The following is a 26,409-nucleotide window of genomic DNA, read 5'->3' as shown; positions in this document are numbered from 1 at the left end:
AAGTGTCAGCTGGGCTCCTATGAACACCAAAATAGAATGAGTTGGAAGCCCCAAAACTACATGGATGAGAATTATAAGACGGGGATCTGGAGGGGAGTGGATATTTAAGGACGGTAAATGACAAGAAAGTCAAAAAGAAGGAATTTCACCGAGGCATCAGAGGCGGTGCTGCCGCCAACGAAGGATTTATACGAGTATGTTGCAACTTTATACACGTTAACGGTACCTACTTACTATTGCAGTCATCTCTGGATCAAATCATATTAAAAGTAAAATGGATAGTCTTGCTGCTAATTTGGCGAGTGCCACATATAACATTCATTAGATGCTATTTATTATTATCAATTAATCATTATGCCACCGCAAGCCCCTGCAGAATAGCAGCTCGTAAGTGATGTTAAGGTGTTGAAGTAAATAAAAGGCCTGGTGCAAACCTCTGACTAACAGGGGCCTCGAGACGAAACGCACTGTTTATATATATATATATATATATATATATATATATAACATATATATCTATATATATATAATTAGATATATATATATATATATATGAGCTGATTCGATACAGTTTTGAATATGCCTTTTCCGTGTTATTCTGAAGTCCCGTGAAACCGTTATAAGTGATACTGTGTGTGTGTGTGCGACAATACAAGTCAACCGCCAAAGACGTTACAAGTTGGCGTGGCTTGGGCAAGTTCAAAAGAGTACCACGCATCCCTATAACCAATCAGCTTCTTGCATAATGATGCTGTGTGTAGGGGGCATTTGAAACAGGCCGCACCATCGGTCAGAGGGGTTCGTTAGCGGGTCCCATAGAGAACAGACAAACTGGGTCGAGAGTGCCCAGTGCACTGTGCCCCCCGCAGTCCCGTTCCCGTCGGCCGCCACACAAAGACGTGCGTCACCATGAGTGTCAATAACAGTCTAACCTGCCATCCGGTTGTGCACTAGTATAGTTAACGTATTAATTACAGGTCACCTGTGTAGCTAAGAAGAATACACCTGTGTTAAATGTTTCATCGATTATTATTTTTGCATGACCTCCATTGCATGCACATGAACTTATTTCTCTCCTGTGTTTTCCTTCATATCCCGAACCCACAAATGACCGAGATCAGGTCATATAATTTTGGTGTCAGTCGTGGGGTCTTGCGAATAATCGTGTAAGGTCCTGTGGGGTCCTCTGAGGTCCTGTGGGGTTCCTGAGTCCTGTAAGGTCCTGTGGGGTCTTGCGAGTCTTGTGGGGTGCTATGAGGTCCTGTGAGGTCTTATAAGGTCTTATGAGGTCTTTTGAGGTCTTGTGGCGTCAAACAAACGTTAGTGCTACATCATTTTTGGCGACAAACAGTGATATGAAGTGAAATAAGCAAGGAAACGAGAGAAAGTTCAATGAACTGTGATGATGAGGGAAATGGTGAAACGAACAGACTGGATAAAAACAGTTATGGCTAAAGCAATCGGCAGAAAAGTGGCGAACCGTGCTAAGAACGGGAATAATAAATCGAGTGGCCCTACGATTTCGAAATGCGCAGTGCTAACCAAAAAGACAGTGTACAATCACACCATACGATTTCGAGATGCATAGTGCTAACCAGAAAGACAGTGTACAATCACACCATGCAATTTCGAAATGCGCAGTGCTAACCAGAAAGACAGTGTACAATCACACCATATGATTTCGAGATGCATAGTGCTAACCAGAAAGACAGTGTACAATCACACCATATGATTTCGAAATGCACAGTGCTAACCAGAAAGACAGTGTACAATCACACCATATGATTTCGAAATGCACAGTGCTAACCAGAAAGACAGTGTACAATCACACACCCTACGATTTAGAAAAAAACGCATTGCTAACTAGACAGAGTGCGATCGCAGAAATCGTTAATAAATTACCGCTGTTATAGACAGTTTCACGACCGAATTCGATGACGAACGGGTGAGAGAATAATTCCAATCGGCGGAAGTATTCACAAAATATTGGAAAAATCCGTACGAGACATACGAACAGACAAAGAGTAGTGTGGGAGAATTCAAAATCGACAGTTGCAGCGCCAAATTCAAACGACGGTGGTGGCACCCGAACACCCTTCGTGACCCTTCGTGACCCCCCGAGTAACCGACTCGTGTAGCAGACCAAGTAGAGGAGTAACGAACGCGTTTTGAACGGAGTGATGGCAGTGGTAAGGAGCAGTCCAACCTCACCAGGAAGGACGGAAGTTGGCAGTAGCCGGAGATGGCATGGAGGTAATGCCGGGAAGGTATCCCAGGTTACCCCCAGTGCCGTGCGGGACTGTTATATGCAGTGCCCGGGAACAAGGGACGCCTTGTTGTCTTGTTGTGAGGGAAGGGATACCAATCCTCAACCTCTGAGAAGTAGAAGACAACCTGTCCACCCACGAGTCAAGAATGCTGGGACATGCAGAGGTCGACCAGAGCCTCTCCCCCGTGACTCCATGGGAAGGGGGAAGTCTACTTCTACTTCTGATCACGACCTATTGAAGAGTAGAGGGATGGTATTAAAAAGGTGAATAGTGCAGAAGTTCCCTTACCAACCTCGACCCGTGAAGGAAGTCACGATACCTGCCTAAGGTATGGATAGTATCAAGCGATGTTAGAATAAGGAATAGCTGATAGACGTCAGATGACAGCCAGCAACCCAGTAAGAGAATCCAGGCTCGATGTGAAGAAGATACAAGCAAACTAATAGCATCAGTAGCGATCGCCGGCACCGCTGCTGGCACTAATAGAGTTGCTGACCTGTGAGCAAATTGCATAGAAAACGGGAACATCTCAACCGTATGGCAGAGAAGGACAGTTACAGGATAGTGTTTTGGGACACTATGGGGATGTGATGAGAGGATACCTTTCACACCCCCGGAGGAGGGATACCCCGCCCCGCCTAGAGCCGACGTGATTGCTAAAAGTTGTCACTGATGGTAATATTAGTATTAGATCGACTGCACAATGAACGAGTTGTGTAGCCTTTAGTAGTGTAATCAATAGCATGTGTTAGGGAAATGAAAATAGGGAATTTGTAGAAAGTAACGTTAGAAAAATATGTGTATAAAAAAATAAGAGAAAAAAAAGATGGTTCTCTTAGGCCGTGTTCTGATTATAGTTAAAGTATCACGAGCGACAATACTTTCCGTTTGTCCTCATCGAAGAATTGTGATTAAGATTTAAAGGCAGAGTTATTAACTTAAATTCATTAAAGAGATTGTTTGAGTAAAGTAAAGAGAGTGATATTTGTTGAAAGAGTAGTCAGATTTTCATTGGGAAAGAGAAGTAATTTTTAAATTTGATAACGAAGTAAGAACAAATTGTATTTTATACCTGATAAAGAAATGTCTTTAAGAATGTTAATTTCTCAAGAAGATCGTAGGGTTGATCATATAAAAACAAGAGCAATAAGAGTAGCAGACGCTCTGCCCAAGAGTATACTGTAAAGCACGAGCCAAAGGGAGAGGAACTGCGACGCATACAAGTTAAATGTTTCAGTTACACCTGTGGGTGAGTTGCAAAGAAAACAGAGGCAAGTGAGTCAGCTGTTGTGTGAAGATGTTGAGCGAGTGCCATGTGATTGTGCATGTGTTGAGTGTATGTGGGTTTGCAAGTGTGTAAGGGAGTTGACTGACAAGTCACAGTTTTTGAACTGAAAAAAAGAAGAGTAACTTGTGCCACCGTTCCTCCCTCTTCGATAAAGCAAACCATCCACATAATTTGTAAGTGCGTGTAGTTGCCTTGCGTAGCATACCAGCGCAAGTCATGAGTAAACGTGTCCTTCACAAAGTGAACAGAGAGTAACAAAAACATGCTTATGCACTTTTGTTTCATGTCAGTTATTGCTGAGAAATTTATGTCTAATTTTCTAAACATTTTGTTACAGTTCCAAGCATATATTAATGAGTGAGTCTATGTATTCATAAATGTATTGTTTTTTTTTTATTGCATTTCAAGTCGTGTTAAACATCTTATTGCAATGTATCTAATTTTTGTCCATCTCTATTGATGCCAATTATGCTGTGTCCAAAATTTCATATCATTGTCAACGCTGTTTATACTTCGTTAGAAATTTATGATCTTCCATCGATGATGTGGGAAAATGAGATTATTTTGAAGAAAAAAAAGTTATTTTTTGTGTGTAATCTTTGAAAATTGATTTTATGTTTTCTTGTTTTTATTGTGTTGCAGAAGGAATTCAGTAAGTTTTCTTATACTTTTACCAAATTTCTTATGAGTAACGTTTCATTTTTGACTCATGTTATGTGAATTTTTATGAATTTAACTTTCTTGAACTGGAGCTGTGACTATCCATTTTCTTATTGATATTATTGAATGTGAACCTAAATTTGTATTTCTGTGTGACACATTGTGAGGCGTGAGATTCATTTGTTGTAACTTGTGTTTGTAACACGCCAAATGGCCCTTCCTTAATAGTTTAAAATTATGCACAAACTGGATGGTACGGCACTCAAAGGCGGTGGGGCACTCAAAGAAGAACAACAATGCACAAATCATAAGATCAGTGTATGTCTTGCGGGACACAAGAACTGGGGAGGGACTCGGGAGTGATGAGCTGATTCGATATATTTTTGAATATGCCTTTTCCGTGTTATTCTGAAGTCCCGTGAAACCGTTATAAGTGATACTGTGTGTGTGTGTGTGTGCCACAACACAAGTCAACCGCCAAAGACGTTACAAGTTGGCGTGGCTTGGGCAAGTTCAAAAGAGTGCCACGCATCCCTATAACCAATCAGCTTCTTGCATAATGATGCTGTGTGTAGGGGGCATTTGAAACAGGCCGCACCATCGGTCAGAGGAGTTCGTTAGCGGGTCCCATAGAGAACAGACAAACTGGGTCGAGAGTGCCCAGTGCCCCCTGCAGTCCCGTTCCCGTCGGCCGCCACACAAAGACGTGCGTCACCATGAGTGTCAATAACAGTCTAACCTGCCGTCCGGTTATCCACTAGTATAGTTAACGTAATAATTACAGGTCACCTGTGTAGCTAAGAAGAATACACCTGTGTTAAATGTTTCATCGATTATTATTTTTGCATGACCTCCATTGCATGCACGTGAACTTATCTCTCTCCTGTGTTTTCCTTCTGCTGGTAAATATATATATATATATATATATATATATATATATATATATATATATATATATATATATGTATATATATATGTATAACTGAATCACGAAAGTTTGGAACGTGATAAATCCATAAATAAATGGTATAAGCCATGAAGGAAAAATAAACAACGGAGTTTTCTGCAAGATCTTTCAACTTAATGTCCTTTACTCTGCTGAGTAAAGGACGTATATATATATTATATATATATATATATATATAAATATATATATATATATATATATATACAAAAGTTATAGCCAAGAAGGAAAAATAAACACGGATTTTTCTACAAGATCCCTCAACTCAACGTCCTTTACTCTGCTGAGTAAAGGGCGTTGAGTCGAAAGATCTTGCAGATACTCCGCTGTTTATTTTTCCTTCGTGGCTTATAGCCTTTATTTATTTGTATGTATGTATGTATGATATATATATATATATATATAGATATATATATATATATATATATTGTGACGAAGTGGCCAAAGAGTATTTGGGTCTGGACACCGTTAATACTTGTTAACCCAAAGTGGCAAGTATCTGGTTACTACACTTACCATTTGTACTTGTTAGAGCAAGAGACTCTTTTATTCCTGGGTCTGGGACACCTTTTATACTTGGGGCACAGTTTGATCAAGTGCTTGGTTATGGATTACCTCACTACAGCCAGACACCTGACCCTTCATCACAAATACTAAACGACTGAATACTCTAAAGGTAACAGTGATCCCTTATAGAACTGAACAGTCAAGAAAACAATCAGTCTAAGTTCATTAAAATGGATGTGAGGTAATCTTAATTAAAGGGCATCATTCCTTCAATAATTTCAAATCTAAGTATTTCCCTGGTTCTGATTCATTTGAGGAAAACAGCACAATTACCACTCTATATTTCTACTTAACCAAAATAAAAATATATTATATCATATTATACTGGTGGTAAATGAAACTCTCACAAAAATTTTAAATGCAAAAATTTATTTCTAAATTCAAAATTTATAAGTGAAATTCACAATCTCAGGGAAATTGTTATTACTTGAAAACAAAAGTTTACTTAATTCTTGAATTAATTATTAAACCAAATTAAATCAAAGGTTATCAAGAAAATTAAGTAAATTAGATTATAAAGCAATAATTAAATTTGAAATGAAATTTAATTAAATACAAATTAATTGACAATTACACAATCAAAAATTATTCAAACTAATTAAACAAAATAAAGAAGATGCAAAAACACAATGCATAATATGAAAACAATTAAAGCATTGACAGTACAAACATTAAGCATATAAAATGGACATGTCAAAAGAACAAAACAAAATAAAATGCATAAAAATAGTAATTTTATCCAAACACTAAAAGTAAAAACCTCGAAGTTCATTTCAAAACATTTTTTTAAACTACCTTCAATCAGTTGCAACTTCTCACTCAAAAAGAAAAGGCCTGTTACAATCTTCAACAATCTTTCACACTTTTCGTGGGCGCCTTCACAAAAATAATAATAATAACACTATGCTCAGATTCCACAAACAACACATATATTACCAAGAAATTAGCTAGCAATTCATATATAAACGTGAGTTACATTATGGTAATGAAACAGTCTCGTGAGAGAGAGAGAGATGCTCTCCCTAACGCACGCAGCTAGGTATCGGAATCGAATACCTTGTCCTATGGGTGTGAAAAGGGCGTACCGTAGCGCATGGGGGTCCCTTGGGTGAGCAAACAAGGTCGAGACGAAATATATCACGTCATCTCTCTATGTTATGGAATTTTCCAATTAACTACTTGCAAGTCGATAAGTCTTCTTATGGCAAATTGAAAGAGATGAGATTTATTAGAGAAATTAAATGGTATCCCTAGCAATAGAATTTTTAATTACTGCAAGTAAACATGAACAACATCGTTGTAGGGAAGGTTCTCGAAGACCTGATGCCGTATGTGGGAGGTCCCTAAGCATTCGTTTGCATGGATGAATAGGTCCCTTTGTGTTCGTCACGGGGCTGCTTAGGACGATAAAAAATTAGATTAACTCATCTATTTTCAAGGGGTTGGATAACAGCAAGTTCTGCTTGGACAAAGCAGTCTCTCTCTATGTGCCTTACGCTACTTTTTCCTCTCTCCGCCTTATGTATGTTTAAAAAAATGAAATTTCTCACTACTCTAACATGTTATCTTTAAATTTGGGAATCTGAACACAAAAATACATATTTTACAACATGATATACAGGTTCTGAAGGGAAATAATTGTATTACCAAAATTATAATTGCATCACAAAACTTTCATTATAAGTATATATATATATATATATATATATATATATATATATATCTTTTTTTTAGATGGGTAATTCGTGGTGACAGGTTTTTGTTTCTTAATAATAGCAGACTGACTTGGACCATCAACAGATGGTCTCTTACTTTTGTTTTTTCTTTCAATTTTTGCATAAGTTGTGTTTTACCAGAGATCTTTCACATTCACATTTGATCCCTGACCCCCTTTCTTGCCGAGAGCAGCCAGATGCGCTGAAGAGGGGCACAAATATGCAGTAAATGTGCCTCGTTGTCGAACTTCTCATTCCCAGAGGTCCTTTATTCCTTACACCATTGGACTGTGGAACAGTCTCCCTGAGGATGTCGTGCAATTGGAACTTGAAAAGTTCTAGAGAATGCATAACTACCCTAATACAATTCGCCTTGTATTTTCATAACTTACTTACATCTTCATCTGTTTACTAAACATTTTCACATTTTTAAAAATATCAAATAAGTGATCTCTTCTTTCTTTCTTGTTTCCCATTACCTTCTGTTTCTCCCGTTCAATGGTACAACATATTCTTTGGAGGGCTGAATTTCTAGTCAATGGCCCCTGTGGGCTTGTTCCATATGAAAAGGGTTCGTCTTTTGAATAATAATAATAATAATAATAATAATAATAATAATAATAATAATAATAATAATAATAACAATTCAAGCCATGAATGTATGCAACAATATGATAGTAGTATACATATAAACGAAGTACGCTTTTTTAACAAGTATAGGCTGAGTTTGAGTCTCTTCTTAGGAAAGAGTAAATGGTGTTTGTAATGAGGCTAGGCATTAGCACACATTTTAATATTGTTACCGTTGGGATATTCACAATGAGCTGTAACCATCGAATTTTTCATGAGGATAAATAGGCTTTAATCTATTCAACCTATGTTACAACTTGTATTTTAGAATTTTATTAGTATTAGAAGAAGACAAAGACAGAAACAAAAGAATTGTTTTGTAAAACTGTTTACTGCTGTTACAATGACAATAAATGGACGTGGTCAAATAATCAAGATACTTTTGTTTAGGAAAGCACCTGTGATCAAGTCACTTGATAAAGATATAAATCATTTCTGGTAGATAACGCGGTGATATGGGCCACAGGACTAGCAACATGTTGAATGTGTAACGTACATTGCCTGCAGTGGGCAGTCGCTTTTAACGACTAATTCAAGATCATTCCAGTTTCTTGCATGTCGATGACCTCACACTGACATTCCGAAATGAAGAAGATTTGAAGCTTGCGCCAGCAGCAGCCTCGACCAATCAAGAGGCGTCTTAAAAACTGTTCTCGTGCCCCGCTGCCAATGGGAGGAGAGCTCTCATGAAGAGATTCGTGATTGGCGCCATATTTCCCTCACAAACAATCGTGAATTTGCCGCCAATGCAGTAGGTCCAAAATCACCCTCTGTGTTTGTGTTGTGGCCGCATATTCTCACCCTTTGGAATAATGGCCAAAGTGCATATAGTCAACGTGGTGTATAGACAACCCTTCGCCCTTTTTTAATCCTTTCCAGTTCGAAATCACCTTCGAGTGCGTCGAGGACTTGCAGGAAGGTAAAGAGCAGGCGTTGTTTTCTTCTCCCTTGGTACAAGCTATCGCGAAACTTATTTTGCCGGGGCCCTAGGAATACAATAGACGGGGATTGTAACTTCAAGAGCAGTTTTTTTTATTTGACGTTTTATAGAGCCTGAAATGTGTACCCCTAACTTTAGGTAGGCTAGCCCACCCTACTCTGAAGGGAGGCCAGTCTTGCGATAGGAGTAGAAGGTTAGGCTAGGTAGGCGCTCTTTGTTTCCCGTCGGCCTACCAAAGGCTGGCTGTTGAGTAGGCTGCCCCACAAGATGGCCTTGATTTCGCCGAAACCTGTGGAGGAAGCAATTCTAGGCTTCTAAGTTGAGTCTACCCTTGGGAAGATCATAGGAAAGGCTGGGTTACAGAAGACATCAGACTTAGGAAGGGCCCCATACACTGAACGACTGTCTGTATTGTTCGCACAAATTATTGTATACCCTATGGGCTGTCTGAATGCAAAAGTGGGCGGAGGTTCATGGTCTGAACGAAGAGCACTTACAGATTGGCGGGCCCACTCGACCGCCAACTGAAATCGGTGGAAGAACACCAAAACCAACATGGCGGCGATACCAAAACAACAACAAACAAAGTAGGGAGCTACTACATATCCGCGATGATCAATTTATGTGTGCTGTCAGTAAGGCCGTGGCGGAACGGCACTTCGCGCCTTATCCGCATATTTAAAGATTCTTGGCAGGCACGGCATGTTCTGGCAAGAGGTAATGTTGCGCTGCGCGCGCTAACCACAGGGGTTACAGTAAGGCTACTTACCGTGGCGGATGGATTTGGGTGTCGCGATACCAAAACAACAACAAACAAAGTAGGGAGCAACTGGCCCGGTAATGTGTAAACAACCCCTGAACGATATTGGCAGGAATCTGTCACAACCAGGTCTGTGACTTGCAACTTAGCCTATGTTTGTCATACGCAGGTCATTCAATGTACGAACTGGATGTTGGTACGGCAGCCGTACCCCGATCTCGGTAGATATTGGTACGGCAGTGAATTGCGCATGCGCGAACCCTTGTTTACCGCCTCACGCATATCCAAAGACTACCTACTAGCTATATACTGAAGTAGCTATATACACAGTCTTTGGGCATATCAGTGACAGCAAGAAAAATGGTGACGGAACAGCATGAACCGCGGAATAATACATTAGTTTTCGCAGAAAAACAGATGTTTTCAGGCTTTAACGAGCTGAAGAAAGCCATAGACATCTATGAAGACTCAAACTTTCAAAAATTGGGTAGCTAATTCATGGTAGGGTAAAAAACCGCATGGTACAGGGGTGGACCATGTACGATCAATGTGTACAACCCCAAAAAAAGTACATTATAATGCGTCCTGACAGCGAAGATAGGCATCAGACGCGACTTGTTGTTGGTGAGAAACGGAGCTAAAGACCTCTACTCCGGTGTCAGGACGTATTATAATGTACTTTTCTTGGGGTTGTACACATTGATCGTACATGGTCCACCCCTGTACCATGCGGATTTTTACCCTATATACATAGGTCACGAATGATCGAATCGGCCCTGAAAAGAATTCCGAAGAGGAGATTCAAAGAGGATTATATATTAAACATATACCATCCGACCATCGTACTTTGGTGACTTTCTCGGCCCTTTATTCTGCCCGACATCGGCAGTTGCAAGGGCCGTTATACACTTTACAATATTCTTTTAATTAACTTCATTGGGTATATTGCAGCTGTCGGAGAAGATGATAGAATTTACCAGGTAGTGAAATGGCAAAGTTAAACCAAATTTTAGCATTATTCCATTAAAATCGGGATAGTGTTGTTTTTGTAGTAGGGTAAATGGTAGATCTAGGGTACTTATCCGCGGCGGCCTACACTATGGCAGTTGCGGTTTTTCTATGCAATTTTAAATACTGAACAAGAATTTTAAGTAATAAATATTCGGACAACTGTAATTAACAGGGTCCAGTACTAAACACGGCGAAATACATTGGACGCCCCAATCCCTAGTGGATGTCGTATCCGCGGTTACGTTCCTGCAGCCCGTGCGGACTGCTTCTGTAAGAAATACCACCGGTAAATGCACCACGGCAAGGCCAAACAGGCCACCTACAATCAACGCTTGCCACCCTCCGAAAAAGTACATTATAACGCGTCCTGACACCGGAGATGGGCATCAGTCGCGACTTGTTGTTGGTGAGAAACGGAGCTAAAGACCTCTACTCTCCTTTCGAAGTAAGTATTTTCTCCAAAGTTAGAAATTAAGGCCAAATTTTAAGATTTAAACAGAGGGTACTGAAAATGGCGTCCACGGCAGTGGAAATCTCACCAAAAACGCTTTAGAAATTTTACTTACAACTAACAATGTTTCGAAGATTGACGCCATCTCGATGTTTACGGAGTCGCTTGTGTCAACAAACTTTCCATTTCCTGTGATAAATCCGCACACCACTTGTACCCACAGACGCTGGGTCACTTTTCATCACAACAATCGAAACAAGATTTCTCACCAACAAACAAGTTATGAGTAAACAGCTGTTTTGGTAGAAGATGACGAGAAGCGTGCTCTTAGCTAATTTTTAAATAAATAGTAAAATATCAATATTTTACATATTTATGATATTAATTTGTGATATTCGTTCATTGAAAAAGTAACTCGACTCTGACTCAAATTTAAGTAATTATTTTTTCTGAATTAGAATGTTCTTTTAAGTTTGTATTATGACGTCACGACATCTTGACTTTTGTACCAATTGTAAATAATTGCTATACTCAACTGTCTTGCAGAACAGTTTACCAGTTATTCATGCAGATTTTTATCAGCTATTCATGTAATTGTTATAATTGTAATGCGCATATATATCTTTATTATTTACTTTTTGGATATATGAAGATGTTTTACTGCTGGATTACCGCTGTAGTGTGACGCAATCGTTTTTCGGTCCCTGGGGCCTCTGTCTGTTTTCGCACCATAAGAAATTATGGGGGGGCCGAATTTGCAATGACCAGAAAGTCGTTAAAAGAAGAAAGTTAGCATTGAGGGGCATATGTTTTGAACACAGAAAAATACAAATTTATTCAATAGCTAGCTTTGTAAAAAAATACTTGGTTATAAAAACTTGATTGACAACTAAGCAGCATGTCTACTATGGGTTTCAGAGACAGTGCAAGCACGTTTTTGGGCAATACCTATTTCTGTAATGAACACTCGTAACAGAATGAGATTTTGCTATAGTGCACTACAACCCCAGTGCTGTAATTTTATAAGGGTATCGTGAATCACTAATCGTAAAGAATAACGACACTTGTCCTTGTACCAAGAGACAAAAACTCCATTATGCAGGAAAAGAAATGGATACGAACACGCGTTATAAAGCTCCACCTACCCTCTCCCCCCCCTCCACCGCCACCCCTTTTCTTCTTCGTTCCTCCGCCTTCCTTTCTCTCTATCTCTCTCTCTCTCTCTCTCTCGCCCTCTCTCTCTACTCTCTCTCTCTCTCTCTCTCCATTGCATTCGTATGTGTTGACCCTCCAAACTGGGTATAAGACTACACACAAAACTTTGAAATTGGTGAAATTAGGCTATGTATTGGAAGATTATATACATAAATATTAAAGCAATTTTATCATTATTGCATTACTATGACAACTAGAATTCATGGAAACAGTTTATAATAATGGAACGGCGTATGTGTGAAGCCTCCACTAATGTGGGCAACGATGATTTTGCCATTCTTAGCATGCAAACATTAAAGGTTACATTTATTTCTGGCATACGATTATTAAAGAAATTCAAAATACTAATATAGACTGAAATCAATGAAAAGTGCCAGCAAAACAAAAAAGCAAAAAAAAAAAAAATGTATATAATTCACTTTTCCGTAGTGTTCCTCTATGCGCTTTTCCGTAGTCGTTCCTCTATGGTTTTCAGCAGCCAATGTACGAAAACGTTAGAAACATTTGATTGTATCTACTTTAGAAATATCTGTAATTTTTCGGGGTAATTTGGTTGCAAAAAAGGGATAATATACATGAAATAAATATAAATTTTTAAATAAAGTAAATTTAAACTAGATAACTAGTAAAGTAAACAATTTAGGGAATAAAACTGCAGTTTAATGTATGACACTTACCTGGCAGGTATATATATAGCTATATTCTCTGTTCCACCTGGCAGAAATTTTCAAAACTCGCGGCAATCGCTAGTAAACCTATTAGTAGTTCAGGCAACCACCACCCCGTTACCGTGGCGCTAGCGGCTAGGAACCGTTCCCAATTGGGCCAGATTTTCTCTGCCAGCCGAACCGGCAACATTGTTGGTGGTTCCCTGCTAGAATTTCTTTTCATTCTCGTTGCTGACTGATCTTGGATTTTTGGTATTGTACTCGGAAACGTTAGCTTGGCATTCGCTTTGGATTGTTCTTTAAGATGTCTGACTCTGGAAGTATGTTTAGAGTGTGTGTAAAAGAGGGGTGTAAGGTAAGACTGCCGAAAGCTTCGGTCGACCCTCATACCGTTTGTAAGAAATGTAGGGAGAATGTGTGTACTTGGGAGAATAGATGCATTGAATGTGAGAATTTATCAGAGAAGGAATGGAAGGTCTTGATGAAATATGTTGAGAGACTGGAGAAAGATCGTGTAAGGAGATCTGTTTCTCGTATGAGAAGTCAAATTCTTCGAGTAAAAGGAGTGATTGTATTTCCTCTCCAGCTCCTTCTAATGTAGAATTGGTAGTTTCCTTCTCCCCAGGTATCTCCTGCGCGCTGCTGTATCGGAGGAGACGAACGATACAAATATTGTGAAAGTGTTCGCTCCCTTGCGTCCATGGGCGACCAGATACAGCGACTTACAGACAAAGTTAGTGCTTTCGATGTCAGTGAAAGTGTAGTGGAGGGGGCGTCTGATCATCTCTCTCGTGCTCCTAGACCTAGACCTCTGTCAAGCTCCCAGACCCAAGGGAGAAGGCATGTCGACAGTCGAAGGGAGGCGGGAGAGAGGTTTTGCCACGGTCAGGCGCCCTCCCTTCGAACAGTCCTGTTGCAAGTTCCCAGGCTGTTGCAGTTCGCCGCAGAAAAGGCGTAACTGGGAAGTGTGCGTCCTCGGAAGGTTCGACTTCCGAGCGAGAACGTAGGTATGCTGTGGTGTCTCGCCCACTCAAGAGGACGTTCAGGACGTCAACGGCTCGCGAGAGACAGGCGCAAGACAGTGAGGCTTGGAGTAGTCCGGAGGTGTTGTCTTCCTCGGAAGACGGGGACGCAGTGCCGATCAAGAGAAAAAGGTTTTTTCGTACTAGAGAGGACGCAGGACGCACTGGTGATATACGTCCTCTCGGCATGGTATTTCCATGGAGAATCGCTCCATCTTCTTATGTATCCTCCCCCTCGTATTTCTCCGTCGGGTAGAGTACAGGATCGCTCTCCTTTAGGTCACAGTCCAGCTCGTAATCCTCATCCTTCGTCGTCTACCATGCAGGAGGATAGTACGAAGCATTTCTTACGGGAAATGCAGTCCAAGTTGGCAGTGCTGGTGAAGTCTTGGGATGCTACTGAACAACCTTCTTCGAGGCGTAAGGACGATTTCCTTCCCATTAAGTCTTCTAAAAGGGAAGACAAGGACGCATTCGCCGAGGACGCAGGGCGAACTGGCGCTAGGAGGAAGGTAGTTTCCGAAGAAGCAGGACGCAAACGGGACGCGGGACCAATGGTGGACGCAGGAGACAGGAAGAAGGCGTTTCTAAGATGGACGCAGGACGCAGGCGGCAGGACATCGAGAGGCGGCAGGACGCAGACGCATCGGTAGCCGCAGGACGCAGGCGGCAAGACATCGAGAGGCGGCAGGACGCCGATGCCTCCCTAGCCGCAGGACGCTAGTCCGTCAACGAAGCGTCAATACGACGACGACTTGCAAGATATTTCTTCAGCAGAAGAAGAGTTGGAAGTAATTGAAGAAAAGAATACAGAGCCTTCTTCAGATTATAAGGTTCTGACTTCACGTCTTATTGCTGTTTTTGAGGGGGAATTTAAACCGACAGCTCCGTTATCCCCCTTATCACAGTTTTCGAAGACTAGGACTCCAAAGAAGTCCTCATTCCTGAAAATGACGATGTCAATTTCGGCGAAGAAGGCCCTTCAACGGGTGAATGACTGGATGAAGGACAAGAAAGAAGCGGGAAAATACTCGTTTGTTTTTCCTCCAGCTAAGTTAGCTTCTAAATCAGGAGTATGGTACGCTACTGGAGAAAGTCTAGGCCTGGGAGTACCTGCCTCCTCCCAGGGGGACTTCTCCAGTATAGTGGACAGCTCACGCAGACAGGCGTTACAGTCGGCCAAGGTCTGGTGGACGTCTTCGGAATTTGACCATCTATTTAAAGGGATTTTTAGGACTTTCGAAGTCTTTAATTTCTTGGATTGGTCTTTGGGAGCGCTAGCGAATTCCATAGGAGAAGAGGATTCGCAGGACTTAGAAACAGCTAAGAGCATTATGTCCTGCATGGATAGGCTCTTAGAGACGGAAACGAATGAGCTGGCTTCGTTATTCACAGCGGGAGTGCTTAAGAAGAGATCGCTGTTTGTCGTCGTTCGCTCAAAAGGAGTTTCTAACTCTCAGAAATCGGAAGTTACTGTTCTCTCCCCTTTCGAAACAGCTGTTTCCTTCAGAGGTGATTAGGGATATAGCTCTATCCCTTTCGCAGAAAGCCACTCAAGATCTTCTTTCATCTTCGGTTAAGAAGTTTTCTTACCAACCAAGTTGGTGAAGAAGACGCCAAAGGAGACTAGACCGTCGCAACAGCCCTTTCGAGGAAGAACTTTCGCTCGACCCGCCTTTAGGGGTAAGAGAGTACCGCGAAAAGAGGAGCCAAGACCCCCTCTAAAGAATGAGAATCGGTCCTCCAGACGACAGTGGGAGCCAGACTTCAAGGTTTTTGGGAAGTTTGGCAACAAATGAAGGCAGATCCCTGGGCTGTCAACGTAGCTCGGGAAGGATACAATGATTCCTTTCGTGAAAAGACCTCCTCTCGCAACATCTCCGAGAGCCCTCGGGGCAAATTACAACGATTTAGAGAAGAAAGCGGCTCTGTGGGAGCAAGTAGCTTCCATGCTAGAGAAAGGAGCAATAGAACCTGTTCTGGATCACGAATCTCCGGATTTACAACCGTCTGTTCCTGGTTGCAAAGTCCTCGGGAGGTTGGAGGCCAGTGCTGGACGTAAGTCAACTGAATCTTTTCGTAGAAAAGACCAAGTTCACTATGGAGACGAACGATTCAGTACTGGCAGCGGTACGTCCAGGGACTGGATGGCGACTCTGGACTTACAAGACGCATACTTTCATATTCCGATTCATCCAGGAAGCAGGAAGTATTTAAGGTTTGTGATTCAGGACAGGGTCTTTCAGTTCAAGGCCCTATGCTTCGGCCTTTGCACAGCCCCTCAAGTATTCACGAGGATGATGTCCAATGTGGCGAGATGGCTACATTTAAGAGGGATCAGAGTGTCTTTGTATCTGGACGACTGGTTGATAAGATCCCAGTCGAGAAGTCAATGTCTGAGGACGTAAGTCAAACATTGGACTTAGCAGAAGAAGACCTAGGACTGGTAGTGAATATGGGGAAGTCCCATTTGGAGCCCCAACAACAGATAGTTTATTTGGGGATTCAGATATCGGCAGTGACTTTTCGGGCTTTTCCGTCCCCCGAAAGGCAAGCCAATGCAGTCAGAAGGTGCAGGATTTTCTAAAGAAAGACCGATGCTCTGCAAGAGAGTGGATGAGTCTACTGGGCGCACACTCTTCAATAGAGAGGTTCATTTCTTTAGGAAGACTGCACATGAGACCTCTCAGTTTTTTCCTGAAGGATTCATGGCCAAGAAAATCGCAAACCGGATTCCCTTCCAGTTTCTAATTCCGACCGAAGTAAAGGAGGAATTAAAGTGGTGGCTAACTCCAGGCAGGTTAGCAAGAGGGATGTCGCTTCAGCAGAAGAACCCAGACCTCGTCTTGTTTTCCGACGCGTCGGACGCGGGTTGGGGAGCGACATTAGGCCCTCAGAGGTGTCGGGACTTTGGAACAAGGACGAAACACAAAGTGGCACATAAACAGGAAGGAACTGTTGGCAATTTTCTTGGCTTTGAAGCACTTCAGAGAGTTGATTCGAAACAAGACAGTGCAGGTCAACTCGGACAACACCACGGCTCTGGCATATATTCGGAAGCAAGGGGGAACTCATTCTTTTCCCCTTTACAATCTGGCAAAAGAAATTCTGCTTTGGGCAGAAGAGGAAAAGGTCGATACTCACCAGGTTTATACAAGGAGAGAAGAACATGGGTGCGGACTGTTGAGCAGGAGAGAGCAACTTCTCTCGATGGAGTGGAACGTTGACATGGAGGTTTTGCCAGAGCCTGTGGAAGTTGTGGGGCCGTCCGGTAGTGGATCTGTTTGCGACAGCCAGAACAAAGAGATTACCAACATATTGCTCTCCGTTCCAAGACCAGGAAGCAGTGGCGGTAGATGCAATTCCTGATGGATTGGTCAAACTTAGATCTGTACGCTTTTCCTCCGTTCAAGGTGCTGGTGAAAGTGATGAAGAAGTTCAGGAGAGCAAAGGAACGAGGATGACCTTAATAGCCCCGTTTTGGCCGGCCCAAAGTTGGTTCACAGAGGTACTGAATGGACGGTAGAATACGCCAAAGGACGCTTCTCTAAGAGTAGATTTACTCAAACAACCCCACTTCGACAGGTTTCACAAGAATACCCTCGCTCTGGGTCTGACTGCGTTCAGACTATCGAACGTCTGGTCAGAGCGAGGGGATATTCTAGAGAGGTGGCCAGTGCAGTGGCTAGAGCCAGAAAGAACCTCCACAATCACGGTGTATCAGTCGAAGTGGGACAATTTCCGGAAGTGGTGTAAAAACAGGAAAGTGTCTTCATCCAGTACCTCTGTGACCCAAATCGCAGATTTCCTTCTTTACTTGAGGAAGGATTTTACACTTGTCAGTTTCGACAATTAAAGGTTATAAGAGTATGCTAACCTCAGTGTTTAGACACAGGGATCTAGACATCTCGAATAACTTAGATCGAGAGATCTGATTAGGTCGTTTGGGACGAAGAAACAATCAGAAGGCAGGCCACCTGCGTGGAACCTGGATGTGGTCTTGAAGTATTTAACTTCTAGCAAATTCGAACCGTTAGAGGGATCCTCTCTGAGAGATCTTGCTAAGAAGACTATCTTTTTAGTAGCATTAGCAACTGCTAAAAGAGTTAGTGAGCTTCAGGCCATATCGAAGAATGGTGGGATGGAGACACGGCAATGCAGTGTGTTCATTCCAAGAAGGTTTCTTGGCCAAGAATGGAGGATCCAGCTAATCCTTGGCCAAGATCCTTTGAAGTTTTGGGTCTAACTGAATTGGTCGGTAACGAGCAAGAAAGAGTTCTCTGCCCAGTGAGAGCGTTGAGATGTTATATAGAAAGAACAAGAGTTATCAGAGGGAGGTCTGATGCTCTGTGGTGTTCAGTTAAAGACCCCACTAGACCTATGACGAAGAACGCTCTAGCCTTCTTCATGAGAGAGTTAATTAAAGAGGCTCATATGGTGTGTGAAGAGCAGAGCTTTGGGATTTTAAAAGTGAAGGCTCATGAAGTCAGGGCAGTGGCGACTTCATTAGCGTTTAAAAAGAATTTAGCCCTCAAGGATTATTGAATCAACATATTGGAGAACTAATTCAATATTTGCGTCTCATTATCTTAAGGACGTTCAGACAACCTTCGATAATTGTCAGACGCTAGGTCCATACGTGTCCTCGGGTACAGTATTGGGCAAAGGAGTTACTACACATAACCTTCTTGTAAGCTAGTTGTTTTTATTAGGTGATGGTGTTTGTGTTTCTTGGGTCGTCTGAGAAAAGGGTGCGGTACTTTTCTCAGTCGTGTAGTATTATCTGGTGATGGTGTGTGTGTAGTTCAGGTAAATGATCTGTTACTAGCTTGAATGCCGTGGCATAAGAGGGCTGTAAGGATCGTCAAACACATTGGTCACGTCCAGTTGTCAGTTCCAGTCTTAGCTTCTTCAACAGACAGGACACTTCCTGTTGAGAGCTACTAAGGTTTAAGCAGGCTTAGAGCAGGACCTATGAAGTCAGCTACCTTAGCAGGTAAGAACCTGGAGTTTTAATAATATTTTAATAATATTTTTATACTCTAAGAATGTTGCTGTCCTTGACCCACCTCCAAATGTGTCAATCGCTATATATATAACCTGCCAGGTAAGTGTCATACATTAAAATGAAGTTTTTATGATAAAACAAAGTTTAATGTATACTTACCTGGCAGGTATATATAATTTAATTCCCACCCGCCTCCCCTCAGGGGACAGGGTTCAGAGAAAATCTGGCCCAATTGGGAACGGTTCCTAGCGCTAGCGCCACGGTAACGGGGTGGTGGTTGCCTGAACTACTAATAGGTTACTAGCGATTGCCGCGAGTTTTGAAAATTTCTGCCAGGTGGAACAGAGAATATAGCTATATATATACCTGCCAGGTAAGTATACATTAAACTTTGTTTTATCATAAAAACTTCATTTTCATCGTCTGTCGTCGTCTGTTGTTCATAACTGTGTTTGTGGCGCGCGCGCTTAGAAACCAGGAACAGCAACGGGTTTAAAGTGCAATGTGGAGTGAACTGAGACCAAAATGTGATAATAACAATCAAATAAGCACTGTGGAGTTTTCAGTTGCGATGCATGGCAGTAAGGATCCAAAACCACCCGAATTACAAGGTAAGAATGAATTCAGTTCAAACCATCACCCCGAATAAGCAAGTTGGTAATTCTTACAAGCAATCCGCACTGGATATTAAAATAAATATCCTACATGGAAAGAGCATGTGAAAAGCAATATAAAAAGTATAGTCATTATATGAGAGATTGAACGGGGTGGAATTTAAATGAGCTTGATAAGTTTTTACCTCGAATTTTTCCTAAGTCGGGAGAGGTGTTTCCTCTACGGTAATGTTTACTTTTAATGAGCCCTCTAACTTACTTTCTTGCGGAAACAAAAGCAGTTCCAGTTACTCATTATTGGCTGAGAGGTGTGACATCGTTATGACGTCATGGGTTTCATAACCAATTACGAACGACTTTAGTCGAAAACTAAGTTTCACTAGCATTTCAGCGGAGTAATAAAGTTAGCTGTCCAGTGTCCACTGGTATCCTTGTTTGACTGAATACTCGAAAAATGAAGCAAAAACTAGCATTTGTCTTCCTGTAGCTATGGCAGAGGTAGTGGCTGGCCCTTCTGGCATTAATTTTGACAGAGACCTTCGATTTCCTACCGATTGTTTGCAGTGCAATGTGGGTTACGGTGAATTTTATCGTTATTTGTCTAGTGGTGGTGGTAAAGAAGTTGTGATTGAATATGTTCAGAGACATAATTTAAATCTTCAGCCAAAAAAACTGCGAGTATTGTGGAGCTATTTGTCGGATCGACTACAACAGGACGCCTTTGGGTGTGATCGCTCTGTAGTGACGAAAGGACGTCGGCGTAAGCGATGCGACACCCAAATCTATCTGCCACGGTAAGTAGCCTTACTGTAAACCCTGTGGTAGCGCGCGCAGCGCAACATTACCTCTTGCCGTACATGCCGTGCTTGCCAAGAATCTTTAAATTTGCGGATAAGGCGCGAAGCGCCGTTCCGCTACGGCCTTACTGACAGCACACATAAATCGATGGTCGCCGATATGTAGTCGCTCCTTACTTGGTTTGTTGTTGTTTTGGTATCGCCGCCATATTGGCTTTGGTGTTCTTCCGCCGATTTCGGTCGGCGGTCGAGTGGGCCCGCGAATCAGTAGGTGCTCCCAATTATTATTATTGCTGCAAAGCACTCCTTTCTGGTTGTTTTGCGTAAGAAAATAAGTTAGAGGACTCATTAAAAGTAAACATTACCGTAGAGGAAAACACCTCTCCCGACTTAGGAAAAAATTCGAAGGGTAAAACTTATCAAGCTCATTTAATTCCAGTTCCCCGTTCCATCTCTCATATAATGACTATGCTTTTTATATTGCTTTTCACATGCTCTTTCCATGTAGGTGATTATTTATTTTAATATCCAGTGCGGACTGCTTCTGAAGAATTACCAACAAGTTTCATACTTTCACTAATATAGGCAACAAAATGTTTTATTGTGCTGATTACAACTGCAATCTTGAGTAAGATCAATAAACGTTACATATATACGCTAACATTGTTCAAATGAGTGCTGGGAAGGCTGGGGAAAGATGGTGGCCGTCACTGATCAGAACCTTCCATGTCAAAACGTAGCCGCCATAGTTGGATTTTCAAAACTGCCTTGAAAAACATATTTTTACAGGAGCTCACAACATGGCTTTATTTTAGTTTCGTATGGAGGGGCTTTCATTATAGCACAAATTATGTTGGACAAAACTTCAGTCTTTTAAATGGTATGCTTAGAGTTGCAATTGTATTCTTGTTTCACCAATTAAATATCGAGTGAATAAGACCCGTCCACCGTGGTGAAGGTTGGCCTGCCGTGGTGTTTTACCCTACAAAAAAGCGGGACAAAATTCACAAAAGCTCTAAACAAACCAAAAAAGGGGGAGGGACATTTTGCTAACTGAAAAAAGGGGGACAGATGTTCAAAAAGCGTGACTGTCCCACCTTAAAGCCGAACTCTGGTTTACATAATACAGTATGATTAGCAAACTGGTAAACGGATACAGCTAACTGCCGTATCTACAGAAAGTCAAGAGCGCAAATACGGCACCAATGACAGAATCTGCCGTACCCTCACCGCACTATATTATTTGTATGGCATGAAGTCTGAAATTGAGGCTTGCGCAATTCACTGACGTACCAATATCTACCACGATCGGGATACAGCTGCCGTACCTATATCCTGTGCCTTCAATGTATGTTTGTCTGGCGACATAACGCTGGGGTAGTTTACACATTACCTGGCCAGTTTCCCGGGCCGCAGGACACCCTAATCCATCTGCCACGGTAAGTAGTCCCTACGACCTTGGGTGGCATTTCACCTCTCACGACCTAAACCCATCGAACATTCGAAACCTGGTGTGAACATTCAAAAAAGGCAACATGTCTCTTATATAACACCTCACCCAGCCCCCATTGCTTTCGCTACTGCAATTCCTGTTACGATACCGCACTTTATTAACATGGGTGACGATGTAGGCGTATTCCGTAATTATTTATCTACAGTTTTGGGAGCCCAAGCCCCCATTGCCTTTGCTTCTGCGAATCCTGTTACGATATCGCACTTTATTCACACGGGTGACGATGTAGGCGTATTCCGTAATTATTTACCTACAGTTTTGGGAGCCAATTTCCAATTTCCCAAGGCGCACAACACCCAAATCCAACTGCCGCGCTAAGTAGTCCCTTCGACCCAGCATGGCCTTTTTCACCTGTCCCGACCCTGCAAGTTTTCAACAGTCAACATGGCGTCTCCGGTCGTATCACACCCGTCCCTCGCTGCTTTTTTGGTTGAAAGTCCGGTCACTTTCGGTGTCGTTTATACTTTGTCAAGACGTTAATGTACTACGTACATATCTTTTCAAAAGCGGACTTTTGGGCGATTTCAATGGAACTTGTGACAAGTGTAGAGTGGGAACCGTCAGCCTGTTAAAGAGGAAGACAGTTTCGTTTGGCGGTGCAGCTTATGCATGTGTTGTAGAAGGATTTAGATACAGAACGGCTCTTTCTTCTCCCGCTCACACCTTGATTTCGGCACAATCCTCCAATTAATTTATGGCTGGATCCACGAGCTACCACAGGCCTTTATGAAAATGACTCTTCAGATCGGTTCACCTAACACCATGGTGGACTGGTGTAATTTCTGCTGGGAAGTCTGTATCGACATTTTGGTTCAGGACAATTCCATTGTTGAAATTGACGAGTCAAAGTTTGGCAAACGTAAATTCAACAAAGGTCGGCGTGTTGATAGTTGTTGGGTTTTAGGTGGAATAGACCGCGAAACAAAGGACTCGTTTTTCCAAATCGTTCAGGACCGATCGGCCGAAACCCTGCTTCCCATCCTCATTGAAAATATTCACCCAGATTCAATCATTATTTCAGACTGTTGGAAATCATACACAACACTAAATAAGCACTTTAAAGAACACTTAAATATCAATCACTCTACACTTCGTCGATCCAACCGACAAAAACTTACACACCAACACTCAAATCTACATGGCAGGTTTTAAAAAGAAACGTTTTGCCGTGGAGTGGCACGGTGAAATCTCTGTACCCTTTGTATTTTTCTATGTATTGCATTAAAAAACGATACTTTAATAACAGTGGTTGCCCGTTCAAAACATTCCTCGACCTCATTACCCATTAAAGAAAGCAGAGGCAACGCCAAGGAAAATCCGTCCTTTGTCCCGCAGTACTCCTCAACCTCAACAAACCCGTGACCGCGGTGTTCAAACCGAAATGTCGATACTAGATGGCCCCCCCCAAGTCAAAAGGCCCAGAATCGCCCTACCAGAATTCTCTGACTCTGACATGGAAGATTTTCAAGTGTAAGGTAGTAAGTGCAATATTGTATTTAGGGTAGTTTACATCCTAAGTGCGGTTAGGTTGGTTTCTTTGGTTAGGTCAAAACCTTCGTTATCACTGGGACAGATGGTGGATTGCCCGTGGTTAGACTGGCCAGCCACACGGTTAGGTTGGTCGGCCCACTGTAACCCCTGTGGCTAGAGCGCGCAGCGCAACATTACCTCTTGCCGAAACATGTTGTGCTTGTCAAGAATCTTTAAATATGCGGATAAGGCGCAAAGCGCCGTTCCACCACGGCCTTACTGACAGCACACACAAATCGATTGTCCGCGGATATGTAGTCTCTTGCAGATGGTGGATTGCCCGCGGTTAGACTGGCCAGCTACGAGGTTTGGTGGATTGTCCGAGGTTAGACTGGCCAGCCACGTTATTAGGTGGGTCGGCCCCCTGTAAACCCTGTGGCTAGTGCGCGCAGCGCAACATTACCTCTTGCCGAAACATGTCATGCTTGCCAAGAATCTTTAAATATGTGGATAAGGCGCGAACTGACAGCACACATAAATCGTTTCCCGTTTGTAGAGTAAAATATGTAAGAAGTCCTAAATTTGGGTAAGCAGTAGGCTAGCATAGCCCGCATCGCGTTTGCAGAGTAAGGGGTCAACATATTTAAAATAGGTAATCAGTCCCAACTTTGGGTAAGTAGTAGGCTAACGTTGCCCGCATCGCCGTTGCAGAGTAAGGGGTCAACCTACTGTTAAATTTTACGTTATTTTCCTCCCACACACCAACTGCTTCCCCCCACCCAAAAACACCCGGTTCCCAACACGCTCCCCCATTACCGTTTATATAAAGTTGTCGGTGGTCATCGCCACTCGTATCTGCATCCCCCCACCCTGGATTCCCAATAGGGTCCCCCTTTACCCTTTCGCTTTAACTTTCGGAACTATACTTTCTTTGTTATTGTTTTGGTATCGCCGCCATATTGGTTTTGGTTTCTTCCGCCGATTTCGGTCGGCGACCCGCCAATGTGTAAGCGCTCCTAACGCTGTTGCGCATGATGCCACGTCTTCCCGTAACAAAATCTTTGCCTAGACTGAAATCGGTGGGGAGATCGTTTATACTGTCTGAGTAGTGAGTGTCTGTCGATAACGACAATCGTTCAGTGTATGGGGCCCTTTAAGTTAGGCCTCTTAGGAGTGAGTGTAACTTAGGCCACGAGGTTGTGTAATCGGTCGTGGAAGCAACACCTAGAGACCTCTACTTACCTAACTCTCGAAATAAGAGTTTTCTCCCAAAGTACAAAGTAATGTCATATTTTAAGATTAAACAGAGGTTAATGGAAGCTAGCACAGTGCAAACGTGCCTCCATGACGCTTTCAAACCTTTTACTCAGAACACCTTACGTATAGAAGATTGACGCCATCTCGATATTTGCGGAGTCACTTGTTTCAATAAACTTTCCATTTCCTGTGTTAATCCGCACAACACTTCTACTTATAGACGCTGGGACACTTTCTTCAGAACAATCTTAAATGATGACGACGATCGCTCTCAAATCCAAGGAACTCGTGATTTCTTGGGAGGAAAGAAGAAGAGAGTGCTGGATAATTTTGAAATATATAGTTTATCAGTGTTACCAATTGGTATGTGTTTACCCTCCAAACTGGGTATAAGACTTACACAAAACTGTGGAAATAAAAGATGTTAGCGTATCTATTTTTTAGCATATATACATAAATATGAGAGCAATTTTATCATTGCATTACTATGACAACTAGAATTCATGGAATCTGTTTGTAAATACATTGGCGTATGTGTGAAGCTCCACTAAATTGGCAACAAAGAGATTTTGCCGTTCCTGGTGTGCAAACATTAAAGGTTACATTTATTTCAGGCATAGGTACAATTATTAAAATTAAAAAGTCAAAATAGTAATATATATAGACTAGAATCAATGAAAAGTACTATAAAAAATCCAACATTTTTTGTCATAAACACTTCGCTAATCTGTCGTCTGCTCCCCAGTGCTTTTGGCAGCCAGATGTACGTACAGGGTGTCCATAAAGTTCCAATACCATTACAAATATTTATTGCTCAGAAACCTTATAAATTAGAGTAATGCAGTTTTTATACATTCAACTTCCCTGCCAGATATATACTTAGCTATAGACTCCGTCGTCTCCGACAGAATTTCAAATTTCGCGGCACACGCTACAGGTAGGTCAGGTGATCTACCGCCCTGCCCTGGGTGGCAGGACTAGGAACCATCCCCGTTTTCTAATTAGAATTCTTCTGTCGCCCGGACCATCAACATTGTTGTTGGTTCCTCTCGATTGGTTTTTTGGTTTTCTTTTTTTTTCACCGGCAATTGATCTTCTGACGACTTTTGGTGACGTATCTGGATTGTTGGATTGGCATACGCTTTTGTGGACTGTTTTGTGGACTTGATTTTGGAATTTTCTTTAATAATGTCTGACTCTGGTATGGTTGTGAGACGTTGTGTGAATGTAGGCTGTAAGGTGAGGTTGCCGAAAGCTTCGGTAGACCCTCACACGGTATGCAAGAGGTGCAGGGAGTATGAATGTTCTTTTACTAATACTTGTAAGGAATGTGAGAACTTGAGTGAGAACGAATGGAAGAATCTAACTAATTATTTAAAAAAGTTAGAAAGAGAAAGAGTGAGGAAGGCTTCTCATAGAAGTTTAAGTAGTTCTAGATCTGAACTAATTCCAAGCTTGGGATCTTCCCCAAGGGTAAGTATTGCTACTTCTCCTTCCATTGCAGCCCCTTCTCCTATTGCAGAACCTGTAGATCCAGCAAAAGAACTTGCGGATCTAAAAGCAGCCTTTCAAGTTGATGGAAAACAAAA

The 26,409-nt window shown here is 42.0% G+C and overlaps 1 protein-coding gene across 1 annotated transcript in view; it reads left to right on the top strand.

Annotated features, from left to right (window-relative positions):
* The first annotated feature begins 8,814 nt into the window (after positions 1 to 8,814).
* LOC135219773 (histone chaperone asf1-like) overlaps positions 8,815 to 26,409 on the top strand; it is a 67,119-nt gene continuing 49,524 nt past the window's right edge. Inside the window, 2 exon segments of the mRNA XM_064256825.1 lie at positions 8,815 to 8,935; positions 8,937 to 9,013. Coding sequence (XP_064112895.1) covers positions 8,907 to 8,935; positions 8,937 to 9,013 — 106 coding nt within the window. The 5' untranslated portion in view covers positions 8,815 to 8,906.

This window comes from Macrobrachium nipponense, chromosome 1 (assembly GCF_015104395.2).
Source record: "Macrobrachium nipponense isolate FS-2020 chromosome 1, ASM1510439v2, whole genome shotgun sequence".
In the NCBI taxonomy this organism is placed as follows: domain Eukaryota; kingdom Metazoa; phylum Arthropoda; class Malacostraca; order Decapoda; family Palaemonidae; genus Macrobrachium; species Macrobrachium nipponense.
Note: the sequence above shows the minus strand (reverse complement) of the source record. Positions and strands in the feature narration are given on the sequence as shown.